Consider the following 16,179-nt stretch of genomic DNA (forward strand, 5'->3'; position numbering starts at 1 on the left):
GCTATGGTTTTTCCAGTAGTCATGTATGGATGTGAGAGTTGGATTATAAAGAAAGCTGATTGCTGAAGAATTGATGTTTTTGAATTGTGGTGTTGCAGAAGACTCTTGAGAGACCCTTGGACTGCAAGGAGATCCAGCCAGTCCATCTTAAAGAAAATCAGTCCTGAATATTCATTGGAAGGACTGATGTTGAAGCTGAAACTCCAATACTTTGGCTACCTGATGAGAAGAACTGACTCATTAGAAAAGACCCTGATGCTGGGCAAGATTGAAAGCAGGGGGAGAAGGGGACAACAGAGGATGAGATGGATATCACCGACTCAATGGACATGAGTTTGGGTAAACTCCGGGAGTTGGTGATGGACAGGGAGGCCTGGCGTGCTGCAACCCATGGGGTCGCAAAGAGTCGTACACGACTGAGTGAACTGAACTGACTGTATGTTCACTCTGTTGAGTTTCCAGAGGTATGATAAGGATCAAATTATTTCTTTTATGTCATCGAAGAGAGACAGTTGTATAGATTAAAATGTTCTTTAGAGTTTGACATTTTATTTAATCATAATAGCATTTGGTTTTTAGTTGACCAAATTATGATTGTATTAATATTTCTCTGCTTATTTAAAAAAATGAAGTAATATTTCTATTTCCAGTAATTTACAGGCATTTTGATCACAAATAAAACTGGATGATTAATTCTACTCCCCAAGAATCCTGCTTTCTAAATCAGAGTGGTTTTACTTTAACAAATGTTTTTTCAGTTTAGGGTTCTATATGGTGATCATACTCTCTAGGGTGGAACGTGTGGAAAAAGGTGGCTGACCTTGAGAAATATACAATTGCTGGGCTAGGATTCTTTCAGGGTTGAAATGGAGTAATAAAATCAGAAATCATGGCATGGTTTCTAATTTCAAAGACAGACTGTCTGACCTTGCCTAAATAGTTCAGGTAGAAACCAAGAAGGAACATGAAGAAGGAAATTGAGTTCCCCTCCAGGTGATATACAGCATAACCTTAATACATCTGGGATTTCAACGTGGGCCATTCATTCACTTTAGGGTCCAGAAGATGTTTTTTCCTGTATTTTTATTCTTACTTGAAAAAGTTCTGATGAAAAATACCTCTATACCCCCTTTACTCACAAATAAAAAAATCTCCCTCCCACCACCCATGTTTATTCTTTGTTCTCTGTCTTCCTGAACTGGAGCCTACAATTTAAGATAAAAGAATTCTTTCTGATATGTATTTGGTTCTTTGGCTCTTTTTGAACAAGTCTTCTCTTGAAACCATGACGGGGACTTCCCAGATACCTAGACTCACCAGTATTTTGGATTCTTTGCTGCATGTTTCGTACCCAAGAGGGAAACGTATGTGGATTAGGGGCTTCCGTTGTGCCCTGCTGTGTCACATTTGTCAGCCATCACTTCCCAACAGCCTCGTTCAGTGGATGTTTGTTCATCCTCCACGTAGTGACTCTTGTGCCCTGGCTGCACCTTCTGTGGGCCAGGAGACACTGCTGTGGCCTGTGGCCTAAGTGAACTGCTCTGCAATCCGTCAGCGTCTGCTAGGTGCAAGTTTTGAGGTGTGTTTTTGTTTTTTAGGTTGCACATGATGTACAACATCAGTAGTTTAACTGGAATATTTATTTTTAGAGGTGAAATGGTTTTAAGGGCTGGGACCAGGAGCTGAAATTGTGAAAATGTGTGATGACCTCAGACAGGCATAGGAGGAAAAACATTCTAGGTTGATTTATATTGCCCTGATAGTGAATTCATTGCCTGGGGTTTACCTGATTAAATGAGAGAGGTCCCTAATTTTATAATAATTACTATGTCAGTTTTGAGGAGCTCAGAATGTGTTTTTCTTTCTTTTTTTTTTTTTTGGTAAGTGACTCTTCAAAATGTGGTCCTTAGGGAGATTACACATTAAACATCCAGGGTGTCTTAATTCAGCAAAATTGTCAGGTCATTTCCAGCACAACGAGGAATGAGGACCTTGAGGGTCTTGAGCAGATGAACATGTGGCAATGGACTTCTGAGTTCCATTCTGGATTACTTCCCTTAGCTGCATGGTGGACAAGAAGTTAACTAGTCTGAGCCTCAGCTTCCCAATCTGTAAATTGTGGGTGATGACATTTGGAGGCTTAAGGGGAAAATGACTGTAAACAGCTTGGAACAGCTCCCCTACCTGGAGAAGGCCCTGTACACAGGGTGGATTTAGAGGTATTTTCAGTAGTTATGTTTTTAGTAGTGAATGAATACCCTGTATTTGAGGTACAGGATTTGGAATCAAGGTCAGGAGAATCGAGTCACCTCAATGTAATGGATCGTTTTCTTAGTGCCCCATTGATACGTAGAGTCAGGAATGGTCTGAACCTTTGGGCAGAGCTATGGAGTACAGTCTCCCCTCCTTTCTCCAACCCCTCCCTGCCCCTCCTTCCTTCCTCCTCCCTTCCCTTCCCCTTCCCCTCTTCTCCTTCCACCTCCGCCCAGGATCCTCCTCAGCTGGCCTGGAGGCAAAGGTCAGCTGCTCCAGTGACCTGTGTCTACTTCCTGTGGCCCTGGCTTCCGCTCTCCGTTGGCTCTGCCTCCTGTTAGAAGTGAGAAAAGGAGGTGTAGCAAAGGAAGCCGCCTCCCTGAAGATGGTGCCTTGTGAGGACCTTTAGCTCTTCATTCCAGCCAGGCCTTGCTTCCTGCCTTCTCTAATAACCAAAGATTCTTGTCAGGAGGGTAAAAATTACAAGCATTTTTATCATCAGAATAGTGGCAGTTATGTGTATCCATGTAAATAATAGAGGCTTTCAGTAAAATGTGGCAAGGATTATAATGACCTCTTGTTAGTGGCTGAAAAAAGAACAGGTGGGCCTCAGGGCTCTGCATTTTCTCCACCTGGGTTTCCATATATACTCTGCTTTTTGCTCCTCTTGAAACTGGTTATTTGTAATTTTGCCACATAGTCAAGCTTCAGGGAGGGTGGTCAGTGGAGCAGTCCACAGAGCATGGTTTGTAGCAAGAGCTGTGCTTTTATTTTTTTCAAATCACCCCCTCCACCGTCCCCCGCTTTGCCTTCCCTTTAAACCATGTATGAGAGAGTTTAATCAGAAAAGGGGAAAATAGATTATGCCCTGCTGTTGCTAGGTAACCAGAAAATAACAAACCCAGTTAGAGTTGATATTGAAATGATTTTCCCCAGGAACCTGGCTGCTCTTGCTAAGTGATTCGTGGGGTGTTAACAGATTTGCATACTGGTGAGGCTGCAGGGTCTCTGTCCTTTCTCCCTGCCTCTCACCCACATCAGGAAAATCCCAGGTACATTATTTGAGTCTTCCAGTCAGTTCTTGACTTTGAGATACTGTGAGGGAAGATCCTTGCAGAGGCAGATATGGCTTATTGCACATAGCCAGATAGATACTGTATTTCTAGGACATTGAACACCTTTTCAAAAATACCTGGGACCCCTGTCTCAGCAGGTGTGGTGTTTGATCAGCTTACAAATGGTGACAAGTCTTTATTTGTTTCACATTTTACTGGGAGTATTTTGTAAAGGTTGTTTTTTAGCCTCAGGAGACGTTTGTACACCCAACCAAAGATTTTAATGATTTTGATTAAATCACAAGATACCTGTTTTGTTCCTTTCTCGGGGGACTCCGCCATTCTCTCCATGGCTGGCTCTGTGGGCATGGTATTGCCCAGCCTTTGAGGGCTCTGTCTCTGATTCATAGTGTCACCTGCCTTGTGGGTCTCAACCTGACTCTCCTGTGACCTGTGCTGTCTGTCTGTTGCAGATGTGAACATCTCTCAGACTGCATACCCACCCCTCCGTGACTCAAATCCACATGGCTCTCGGCTGCAGACGTTTATAGCAGAAGAAAAGCTAAATCTACAGAGAGTGACCAGACAAGACGGGGAAACTGGAAATGGAGCAGAAGAAAATATTGTTTACCTCTAATTGTGTTGTTATTTTTCCAAATGAGACAACATACTGGCATTTTGGGGAGATTTCTTTTTTTTTTCCCTCTCTTGATGTGTGTGACTGTCCAAAGTACTTTAGGAGTAATGTTTAATATTTTGTGCAGGTTTATTTGAGGGGCATGAGTCTAATAATTAAATTATTGAAACAACTGTGTATCATCATTAACTTATCACACCTAATTTCTGATTTTTGGAGGAGAAATTGACTTTAGATAAGCAGGAAAAATTTCAAAGTTATTGGAACCCTAGAGTAGAACCCCGCAGAGTGTTCTGTACTGGGTCATCTGGTTTTTGGAATGCCTCTTAAGATCGAGATGAAGCCCTTTGGATGGAAAGAGTAATATAATGGGCAGACTTTCACAATCATGGAAGCTGGTTAGGGAGAGTGGCCTCAGGGGCCTCAAAGGCAGAGAAAGATGTAGGAACAATCTTTTCTTGGCTAGTCTTGGGACATCAAAGGAGCCAGTCATGGTGGTGAGTTGCAACAGTCACCATGCAACCAAGGAGTCCCTGTCTGGGCACCTGTCCTAAACAGCTGGCCGCTCTGCTACGGACACAATCTGGACACTTAGGACGTGGGCCGGAGCCTTTTCAGGTGCAATTTCTAGGTCCTAATGCTTGTGGTCTTTCAAGTCACAGTTCAGCATCCTCTTTGAACACAGCCCAGAGGCAGAGCCCCAACAAGTCAGTTTGATGTAAAACTTCAGTAATGAAATTTTATTACTGCAGCGAGGCTTTAGTAATGACCTTGCTTCCGTCACCTGGCCCTGTCTCCACCAGCTTCGGAAACACCAAGGACAACCACTCACCAGAAGGACCTCTGCCCTGCAGAGATTCAAAGATAAAAGCTGCCCTCTTGGTGAAACTTGCTGCCGGAATGTGCTTTTCCACAGAGGAACATTGGCACATCTTGCCTTCAGGGTAATAGGAGTCTTTTGTGAGAAAATAAACCAAGAAATGTTTTCAGTTTGTTCTTCACAAGTATTTGTATATATTTTTGTCAGTGTCAATAAATATCTTTTACCTCAGCCTTTCACTTTGAAATTTTTAAGTTGTGTAGAGCCATTGTAAAATATATACATCACCCTCAAACACAACCTCCCCTTATTAAAAATGAAAATAAAAGAGAAATACGAAATTCACCCAGACATTCAATACTGCTTCTGGCCATTTTAGCCACAATTATATTACATTCAGAGACTAATTTTCACAGATGGATATGTCTTATTAAAATTTTAATCAGTCACTTCATCTCCAAGATGAACTTCTAAATGACAAGATGCATGTTCTATTCCTCAGGCATCTAGAGAGAAAAAAATCTATCTTCCCTCTCTCTCCAATAATGTCTATTCCAGAATTTCCTATCCTTTGAATAAAAATCTTATAGATATTTCAGTCTAAATCCTTGCTCCAATAACTATAAATATCTTTCCTTTTTTCCTGACAGAGGATATGGAAATAACCATATGTGAAAATAGGTAAAGATGTTCAAATCCCCATAGAGTTCTTTAAAAATACATGTGCTCAGTTGATTTTCAAGCCCTGCAAACTATGGGACCTTGGGTAGTCACACAGGGAAAGCTTTGGCATCATTTGATATATCTCTATTCATTGGTTCCTCTTGGTAATTTTTAAATTTAATATTATGACTTGTCAACTGACTCTAACTCTCAATGCTTTCTTGATAAGTTTTTCCTTTTCACTTTATCCTCACTATGTAATGAGCTCAGTTCACAGTGGAATTCACCCTGTGACTCCAATACAGTTTCACTCATCTTAGGAGAAGACCACACTGTTTCTCAGCATCATAAATAAGTTGCCCTCAAAGAACATTCCCCACCAACTGAAGATCTTAAAGGAAACATTCATCCCTTTAAAGATTTGTTGTAGAATGAAAGCAGCATTTCTGCCCTGTCCCTTCCAAGCTTCATAAATTCATGTGCATCTCATTTGCAGTCCAAGCTTCTCTGTACTTCATCAGGACTGCATAATTGTTGGAGTCCTGTAACACTTTCTAGCCCACTCACAATTCAGAAAAGACTAAAAATACTTGCTGCAGAGGAGGTGGTGTATATAGGAAAATAAGAAATGAAGAAGGTGAACAAGGTGAAATCATGGGATTACAAAAAAATGAAAAGGAGGTATTCCTTTCTGTGACCGAGGTAGGGCTCACTGTTCAAACTTGGAATCAAACTAAAATTATTAAGGTTCAACCATCTCTGTCTTAATGAGAGAGGAATATCAATTCTGGAGTTGGACGATCCATTTCCTGGCTGTGTCCTTGGCCTATCTCTTCAACTCTCTAGGTCTTAAGCTTCCTCATTAAAAAAAAACTAGGATGATTACCTTATGGAATTGTGAGAATTAAGTGATTATGCAATGTGTTTGTAACAGAGGCCTGGGGCATAATAATCACAACATATTCTGGCTATTATTATCATATCACAAGCTCCTTTAATAATTGGTCAGTCCTTAGGCAGATTGTACCTGCGTAGCCAGAAACACTGAAGGGTCAGGAGTCTGAAAATTTCCAGTATAAGAGTGGACTAAGACTTCATAAGGTTAGCTTTTAACTTATTTGCATCTCTAAACTTCCATTCAGCTTGCTCAATAAACATTTATTGACTGTCTGCTAAAGACTAAACAATCTGTTAGAAGCAGACAAAGATGAACAAGCCTGAAAACTGTTGAAGACAAACACATGAAAAGAGATACACAGATTGCTATGGGAGCTCAGAGAAAGGGCATGTTGGGGGCCAGTAATATTTAGAAAGGGGCTTCCCTGGTGGCGCAGTGGTAAAGAATTTGCCTGCAGAGCAGGAGCTGCAGGAGACACAGGTTTGATCCCTGGGTCGGGAAGATCCCCTGGAGGAGGGCATGGCAACTCACCCCAGTATTCTTGCTTAGAGAATCCCCATGGACAGAGGAACCTGGCAGGCCACAGGCCATAGGATCACAAGAAGTCCTAGCATGACTGAAGTGACTTAGCATGGACCATGTAGAACATAAATCTAACATATATTTGGAGGCACTGCAGAAGGAATTCCTCCCCTCGCGATCAAAATAGTCAGGAAAAAAATCCATCTATTTTGGCCTCTTTCAAGCACTCTAGTACAAGTTGTGGGGAAACATGGACATGTCTCTCTGAACTTGGTACTTGATCAGGTGCCATAGAAAGCCACTTGATGGAGGGCTGCTGAAATCCTGGGGAAATCGTTATTCAAATCCATTTCACCTGCCTTCACTAATCCAGGTCATCTACAAAAAACCTGCATGTCCTCCAAGAGGCACGGAGCCTAAACAAGAAGAGATTTGCCCAAACAAGTTGTTTTCCAGGAGTTGGAGTCAGCTGTGTCTAGTTGAAGCTGAGCTGGTTAAGACTGGATAGGCCCACAACCCTCCAACTGGGCATGCGTGAGTGTCTGCTCTGTGACCTTTCGTCGGCCAAGGGCTGAAAACTCCACCCTCAGTTTGTGTTAAGTGCCTCCATTTTAGAACGTGCAGAGCCCTGGAGCTCAGTTACACCTGAGCAAAACCAGGATTACCGCACCTTTTCCCATCCTTTCCCCACGCTCCCCATGTTTATTTGTTATCCCATAAATACCCCAACTCCCCAGCAGTTCACTTTTCTGGGAGGCATACTTGAGATGTACTCCTCAGTCTTCTCGCTCGGCTGCCTTAAGAACAAGCTCTCTCTGCTGCACACGTTGGGAGTCTCAGCGATTTTGTTTGCTAAGTGCTAGACAAAAGGAGGGCACCCTGTCACCTCGCCCTTCCACACCCACCTCCACCATAGAGCAACTGGGTTCTGGTCAAAAGGCTACTTGGGTGTCTACCTACAGATCCTAAACCACAAGAAGCTGAAAGTAAAGGGGTTACTGGGGGCTACCTGAAGATGCTTATAGGAATAGAGGGACCCAGAAAATATGTCAATTTCTTCTGTGGGATGAACTGAAGACTCAGATGAGTCGAAGAGTTTTAAGTGGAGGAAAAAAAGGAGCTGGGGGAGGGGAAAAGACTCACTTTGCTTGTCTGCTTTATTTTCTTATCTCCATTTCAGTAAGGTTTTCTTGAGGTTTTATCTTTTTCTTTCCTTTGGAACACATTCCTTTTTTTTTTTCCTTTTACCTGAGTGTGGGGTTTCTGCATAATATATGAAACAGCCATCTCTCCTGATCTTGAAACATTGGTCTTGCATAGGAGATTGAACCTTCTTGTTCAAACCTGCCCTAGCTTTGGGTTGTTTCCCAAACCTTTGGGATTGTCCAAGCAGCCTTGTTTGTTTTTAGTGGTTCCCAGTGGTGGAGATTGTGCTGAAACCTATCAGTGTCTTCCAGGGTGGCAGGGAACCTTAGTCAGCACCTAGATTTCAGCTGGTAGGAACCCAGACCCTCAGTCAGCAGCTTTAAAGTGTGTCAGTACTTCACAGTGAAATGTATACAGTGCTGTGGGAATGCAAGCACAAGCCCAGCTTGCCAAGAGAGCCAGGCGATCTGGAGGTGTCTGCTGGACGACAGTGTAAAAACCAGGACAGCAGACGAAGGTATAAACTCCTTTCTGGGGGATGCTGGCGAGCTGGAGCCAGGCAGAGGGAGGACACAAACGTGGCATTCCTGCCTCTGCTCCCCTGGGCTGCAGCCGCAAAGACCAGGGGCAACCCAGTGGGGAACGCGGTGTGGGGGAGTGGGTTTAGGGGGGCCGAGGGTGGGAGGAGGGAGAAAAGCAATTGCACCCCACCAACTTTAGTGAGAAGGCAATGGCACCCCACTCCAGTACTCTTGCCTGGAAAATCCCATGGACGGAGAAGCCTGGTAGGCTGCAGTCCATGGGGTCGCGAAGAGTCGGACACGACTGAGTGACTTCACTTTCACTTTTCACTTTCATGCCTTGGAGAAGGAAATGGCAACCCACTCCAGTGTTCTTGCCTAGAGAATCCTAGGGCCGGGGGAGCCTGGTGGGCTGCCGTCTATGGGGTCGCACAGAGTCGGACATGACTGAAGCGATTTAGCAGCAGCAGCAGCAACTATAATGAGGGAGAAGAGGAAGGGCAAGTAAGAGACACCTGTCAGCATCTCCATCCCCATCCAGAAAGAGAATGCGACTCAGCTCTGTAGGCTGAGGCTTTTAGGTCAGCAAATGAATCTCTTTCACAGAAAGTCTGTGGGCTTTTCAAAGGGCTACTTCTGTAACAGGCCCTGGGGAGAGGGAGGCTGTGGGTAAGGCTTTTAAAAGCCAGTCTTCTGGGGCTTCCTTGGTGGCGGAGACAGTAAAGAATCTGCCTGCAATGCAGGTAGACTAGAGTTCTTAATCCCTGGGTTGGGAAGATCCCCTGCAGAAGGGAATGGCTACCCACTCCAGTATTATTGCCTGGAGAATTTCATGGACAGAAGACCCTGGCTTGTCCTGTGGCTCTTGGGGTCTAAGTTCCATTGGTTTTCAAGTCAGATGTTTCGGGGACTAAAGAGCTGATATTAAAATTTAGAGTGCCTAATGTGAGAGATAAACCTTTTCCTAAGGGAGGTGTTTGTGAGTTCCATCTTAGATAGTGGGTCACCACGCTGGGGGCTTAGGGCAAGACGCATCTCAGCCTCTGCATCTCACCTCCATGTGGCCCTTAATCTTGTTTTCCAATGTATTGGAACTGTTTAGCTAGTTTTTAGATCTTTTTCAGAGACAATTGTTACACACACAGGTATAGATTTAGTGTGTTCAGAGGAGGTGGGATCTCCCTACATCACTGTCTTAACCACCTCGTGCTTTTTTTCTGTATCAACGCTGATGCTGTCCCTCACTCCATCTTCATTTCCACTTAGAGCTTCGTGGAAAATGGAAAAGAAACAAGGGTAGAGGGGACACATGAAATAAAGATTCCGTGATGACCTTGTGATTCCCACCAAGAGCCCAGCACGTTCTTTCCCGACTGCCTCTCAGGCACAGATCTCCCACTCCGAAGTGTGATAGAAGCAGCAAAAAGACAGGGAAAAGTCAGACCTGGGCTCTGCTTACTGCAATTCCCTTGGGCCACAGGGTTGCACAACGCCACTTACATTGTATGAATTTGCTCATGGAAATTCAAGGTGAGTGGAATCTCTTGGAGTTGCATAATCCTGCAACCTTGCTTCTGAGCTAAGTTTGCTTACAGATGAAATGGGGATAATAATAGCCATATCTTGCAGGGCTGTTGTGAAAGCTGAGTTAAGCCGAGCACAGTAAATGCTGCACAGTAACCACTCTGAAAACGACAGCAGGGGTTCCATGGCTGGTGATAGGGATGGAGAGACGGCAAGCTTGGGCTCGTGCAAGATCTGATGTAGTTGGGGCATCATTGCTTCAGTTTTTCACAGCCCATTCTCCTTTGCCCTGGGAGATGTCCATGATCAAAGCCTGCCATGATGCTACACCCAGACTGAGATTGTTATGAGACTTACTGACTGAATGGAAAATCTTTGGAAATCTGAGCTCAAAGAGGAGCTAGAACCTTGATCCTGTTTCCATTCCGTTTCTTTGCCTCTGGCTCATGAGTTCAAAGCAGTTCTTTCAAGTTGATGATTGAATATTGTTTTGGGTGAAATAACTTGATGGGGGACAATGGTTCAGTAGTTTTGTAGAAGCGTCATGGCTCAGAAACTTCTGCATGCCGTTAACTGACTCCTAGTTGTCTCCTACCAACAAAACTCTTGAAGAGAGGAAAGGCAGAAGTTTTAGTTACAACAGCCAAAAAACTCAGAGACAATTGTCTGCCAGCGAAGAATGAATTTAGAAGATAGGACTACACTTTTATTTGCTAATTTCATTAGATATCACAGTTCCATTAGAGAACTGGCCCTTATGCCTGTGGGGAGCCCCGAACCCCACTTCCTCAATGACTCCTCTTTCATTCAATTTGGAGATACATTATCCCCAGGGCCAATGTCTCTAGGCTTATAGAGTTCCAGTCATTTGGAATGGTTTGGGAAGTTCCCCTCCATACTCAGAGGCTCATCTGGGAATCCTAATGTATATCATAAAAAGGGTCTGATTTGCCTACTGAAATGCATTTTTACTTACCCGGGAGTATGTCTGAATTCTTTTCTTCTCCCTCCTTAGTGGGTTTTGTGTTGTTTCCCTATTCAAAGAAGGAAGCCAGGAAGGGAAAGGCGTTACAACCCCTAATGGTTTACTCTTGTGAGCATCTAAGTTACTCAAGTTAAATATTTATTGACAGAAGCTGGTATGGACAGAAATGCCACTTGGGGGCAAATGCCTGTCTTCCTTTGTCCGTGCTCTCTTACCACCACCCACCCCCAACAGCATATGACCTCTGAGCAGGTTTTCTGGGTAGTTGTCAGTGTTTCTTTTTCCTGTCTCTAACATAATAGCTTCAAACAGAAACGCAAACACAGCCAGCATCAAGGAGAGCATCTGAAGAGGCCATGGCGCTTGAAACAGGCTTTTCAGAAATGTGCTTGACGTTTCCCTTGGCTGCTTTCACGGCCTCCTTGGAAAGGCTTAAGGCACCTCTCTGCTTCTGGCAAGCTCTAACTGGGGGGGAAGTTTGGCAGGTGCCCGCAAAGAACAATAGGCTTTTAATTATGGTCCAGAAGCTCAGGAAGCCCCCCCCTCCCCAAGAATTTCTTTATAACCCTTGTGTTTCTTCTTACTGCCCAACAAACAATAACTGTAAGCTCCATCAAGGTAACTGTGGCCATTAATCTTCTGTAGCACAAAAATTTCTTGTAACATAAAGACAGTAATGGGATTTTTTTTTTTTTGCAATACCTTGAAAAATTAGTATTAACTTGTGCTCCCTATTTGAGGCAGTTGATTTTAGTAAGGTGATGCTGAATACAATTTCATAACTTTGTCTTTCCATGCAAACAGCCTCCGTGCAAAATTCTCATATCTGACACTTGAATTAATGTAAACACATTTCAGTAATGGTCGTATTTTGCGTTACTCAGAGGAAGATTTCTGCATGCAGGGACCGAGCCTGGGAAGCATCGTTGCTATGGAGACCATGAGGGTTGGATTAATTAAGGCCTGAACAGATGTTGTGAAGTGTGCAGAATGCACTGTTTTCTGCTAGTAATTAAAGAGGGTACGTGTGTACGTGAGCAAGGAGAAAAAAATAGAGACAAAGCGGTCAGATAGATGTGCTTGGCACTGGACACGTAACATTTCCTCTGGTAAAACTAACCACTGATCACTCCGCTGACTCTATTATGTCCTCCACCCGTGCCAGACAGAATAATTGCTTGAAATGGACAAGTGGCCCATTCATCCTTCCTTTCTTTGGTCTGATTTATAAGAGGCATAGGAATATACAAAACTGTATTCTTGGATCAGTGGGTTCAAACAGCCCATCTGTCTGAACACTCAAAAATCAAACTGGACCATGTAAATGGTTTTTAAACTACCTAGCAGGGAGGCCAAGCGTGTGGATTGGAGCTATATTAATTGTCCAACCTGCCGGGGGTGCTGTCATCAGTGACTTGGCAGCCAAGAAAGAGATTGGCTGCCCACTGCCATGGAGAAATTGTCCTGGGAATGCCTTCAAGATGAGAAAGTAAATGAAACATCAATCTAGTTCAGGTTTAATTTGGGGATATTTGATTTTTTCAGTTTGAACTGAATGTTGATTTAAAAAAAAAAAAACCACCCTGTGTTTGTATTTTCACTTGAATGATACATAGGTTGAGATCCAAGTTCAGCAAATTAGGTTTCTTGAGAATCCTGCTTCCTGGCCCCAGAAGTGTCCCCATGTTGCCTCCTCCTGGTCAGCAGGAAGCAGTTAATGGGTTGAAATTCATCCTAAGATTTTCCTGCTGGACTGGAAGCAGTTTGACTAGAATTGGTAGCTTTTGAAGCAAGATAATTTTTCCTTCATCTCAAAGCTGTGGGAGCAGTGTTGTCTGAAAATGGGGAATTGGAGCATCACACACAGAGGTACTTTGTTTCCTGGGGGACAGTGTCCTAGCGTCTGTGGCCAAACTCAACTTCTTCCCATTCCCAGACCATGGGGTTGAGTCAGAATGGGGTGATGTACTAGGGAATTGCACTGTAGGGATGGGTAGAGTGGGAGGGAGGGGAGGGAGAACGAGGGGAGGGAGAGAGAATGACAAGGTGAGGCAGGTGTCTGATCACAGAGGTATGCCCCTCAAGAGGCAGGCTCCCATGCTCCACCCCCGTGGTACCCTTTGCCCAATTTTGTTATGCCACTGATGACTGCCTGGTTCAATCTACAAATGGGGAGCTTCTTTCTCTTTCTTTTCTTTCTTTTTTTTTTTTTAATGAGGTGAAGGCTGCTGGTGGCACTCAATCTAAGTGAAAATCAGACATCTTACAATTGTGTGCTGTTGGGAGCTATGGAGATAGGAAAAGAGGGACAAATTGGATCAGTGTGAATTTATCACCATCTGAGGGGAAAATATAAGTGCCCGTCTTCCTCTCTGTATTGTCCTCTCCAGATGTGACCTATAGTTCATTCACCCTTAAACTTGAGAGTTCAATTTATTGTGATTTTCTCACTTTTCCTCTTATTTGAGGATTATCTCCATTTATGTCATGGGAAAAAGCATGACTGAGGCTACATAAATAGAATGGATTAGGATTTGCCTTTTGAATCAACTGTGGTTTGTTTTCATCTCTGGTCATTAATGAGAAAAAAGACCTTTAAAAATATAATTGTCTTTTTCTTCTCCCCAATATATGTAAAGGGAAAAATATATTCTGGGTAATTTTATCCTTAGAGATAAGAAGAAAAAAGCAATACCATTTTGATGCCTTTGGAGGGACATCTGTTAAGTGCTTTAGTATAAGAGCAACAATAAAAACCTTGAAACAAAAGAAAATAGAGCCAGTTATAGGGAGTGAATTTGAGGAAAATCTCCCTTTCCCCTAACTCGTCAAATTTTGAGAACGTTTTTGATTCTTGTTACATGTTAATATGTATTCTTTCTGTATGTGTGCAAGTGTGTGTATGCACTCACACATTATTTGTGTCACTTCAATATACCTGCTGCTCCAGCAACAAACTATTTTCCTTCTATCATTTCCTGCCCTGTGTTATTAATGGGTGCTCAGTTACTTAGTCGTGTATGACTCTGTGACGCTATGGACTGTAGCTGGCCAGGCTCCTCTGTCCATGGAGATTCTCCAGGCAAGAGTACTACAGTGGGTTGACATGCCCTCCTCCTGGGGATCTTCCTGACCCAGGGATCAAACTGGAGTCTCATATCTCCTGCATTGGCAGGTGGGTTCTTGACCCCTAGCACCATCTGGGAAGCCCAACATAATTAAAAGTATGAGGGCAAAAGAACCCAGTTGCCACCGTGCTGCAGACACAATCCCAACCCTGGCAAGCCTGAAAGACAGGAAGCATGCAGTGTATAACTCTATTTGTTCCTAGGCCAGTGGCCAGCGGTCCAGGATTTCAATCCTCTCTGTCATCCATCCACCAACTATTCATCTAACAAAGTCAGTGAACATCTGTCATGCCTAGGACTCTGCTTGATATAGGGGCACAAGATGCCTATTCTAAGGTATGTGTCCACCAGAAGGCACCATTTATGAAGCCAGAGAGACCTCTGTCTACAGCAAAAGAACAATATGGTTCAAGCAGCAGCACAGAGCAATAAATGAACAGCCCAAGCACCCAGTTCTAGGAGTTAAGTGGGGAGAGTTCTGAGATGGGATGTGGGAGGAGAGACTTCGTGGGCTGGTGAGTATTTTGGTTGGTTTTTGTCTGATGTCAGAGGTTTGAAATTTTCCATGTAGTCTCATCTCAACCAGAGCAAACCACAGCTTGGGAGGTGTTTGGAAATGAGTGGAAGGTTTTTTTGATTGTCACCATAACTGGGAAGAGTTATTAACATTTAGCAAAGAGGAGGATCAGGGACACTCAGATGCTGCAGTAGGTGGGATGGGTCTGTAAGGATAGCAGCTGCCTCCAAAATCCCTCTGAGAAGCACCGATTGAATGCCAGCTTTTGAGAATATATTCTAATTCACAATGTGAATTCAAAGTGGGGAAGCATTTAGAAATCTTTCATACACGCTGAGAAGGTGACTATTTATAGATACTGGTTTCTGAGCACCTTGATTGTTTCAACCAGAGTTCAGATTTTTAAGGCTCACATCATGCAGATTCAAAGAGGGACCTTAGGACAAGCATCCTTAGAGAAGTCATCTCCTTAATGTTGTCAACCCCGAAGTGAGAGACAAGACCAACCCAGAACCGAAGTTAACGGAGCTCTGACATTTTTATAAAACACACTCTCACTTTAGCTGACATTTAAATGAAAAAGCCCAGCAGTATAGCAGGGAGCTGATGGATTCAGAAAGCACTGGATATGAGATAATGAGAGCTCTGCCATGCTTCTCATGGTGAGGGGTAATAAATGATCTATTCCTGGCCAAAAGCAAAGGAGAGGAGGCACTTTCTGCATTTGCACTGCAGGAATTTGCATTGCATTGAGACTAAAAGTCATACAAATACTGCTTTTCTTCTGCTCAGTAGAGCATATTCTCTTATGAATCTTGATAACAAACAGGAAAAAGACCCTGGTAGGCATTTCTTGCGTCAAAGACACTAGTGGTTTCTATCTAAAATTTTCCAGTGTGCTCCGGACACACCAGCCTTATAGGTAGACAGGTGAAAATTAATACTGTATGTGGGTTGGTCCTGCTTTGACCCGACGCCACATGTGGGAGGTTTGAAAAGCTCAGGTCAGAAAGCTAAACCAACCAACCCGTGTTTGGAAACTTGTCTTCTGCTTTGGGCAGAGGGCTGCCTCGCGCTGCTCGGAGGTGTAGTATGATCAGAGGGCTGAGGGGGAAGAGGCAGGGGTAGCGGGCGGGCCTCAGGCACCCCTGGGTTGCCTCCAAACTCTCGTGCTTCAGTTTTCTCCATCCATAAAATGGTCTAATAAAGCTTTCTGTCTCTCGGAAGATGAACGGAGTGAGACTCATAAAGGACTTTAACTCAGGATCAATCCAAGATACTTTTAAATCCTTTTGAAACGAAACCACACTAGGGGACATTTATCAGGAAGCCAGATTGACCAAGGCCTACAGGAAGCCCAGTAAAAATTAACAGGAGAAGACATTTCCCCTGCTGCTTCAGGGGTTAAAAATCTGCTTGCCAGTGTAGGAGACATGAGATTGATTCCTGGTCTGGGAAGATCCTGAAACCACAGAGCAACAAAGCCCTCGTGCTGAAATTACTGAAGCCC

At 43.6% G+C, this 16,179-nt stretch overlaps 1 protein-coding gene across 21 annotated transcripts in view; it reads left to right on the forward strand.

Moving 5' to 3' along the window:
- The window catches only part of ARHGEF28 (Rho guanine nucleotide exchange factor 28), a 342,857-nt gene extending 337,861 nt beyond the window's left edge, over positions 1-4,996 (forward strand). For all 21 annotated transcript variants that reach the window (XR_015148969.1, XM_086362143.1, XM_086362150.1 and 18 more), the window contains one exon: positions 3,782-4,996. Coding sequence is in view for 20 of the 21 variants with exons in the window: in XM_086362143.1 (XP_086218269.1) it covers positions 3,782-3,945 (164 nt within the window). In the remaining variant the exon portion in view is untranslated. The remainder of the gene's footprint in view (positions 1-3,781) is intronic.
- The last annotated feature ends 11,183 nt before the right edge of the window (positions 4,997-16,179 follow it).

This window comes from Bos grunniens, chromosome 20, assembly GCF_055505025.1.
Source record: "Bos grunniens cultivar Pamir isolate PY7600 chromosome 20, Bosgru_T2T1.0, whole genome shotgun sequence".
In the NCBI taxonomy this organism is placed as follows: Eukaryota; Metazoa; Chordata; class Mammalia; order Artiodactyla; family Bovidae; genus Bos; species Bos grunniens.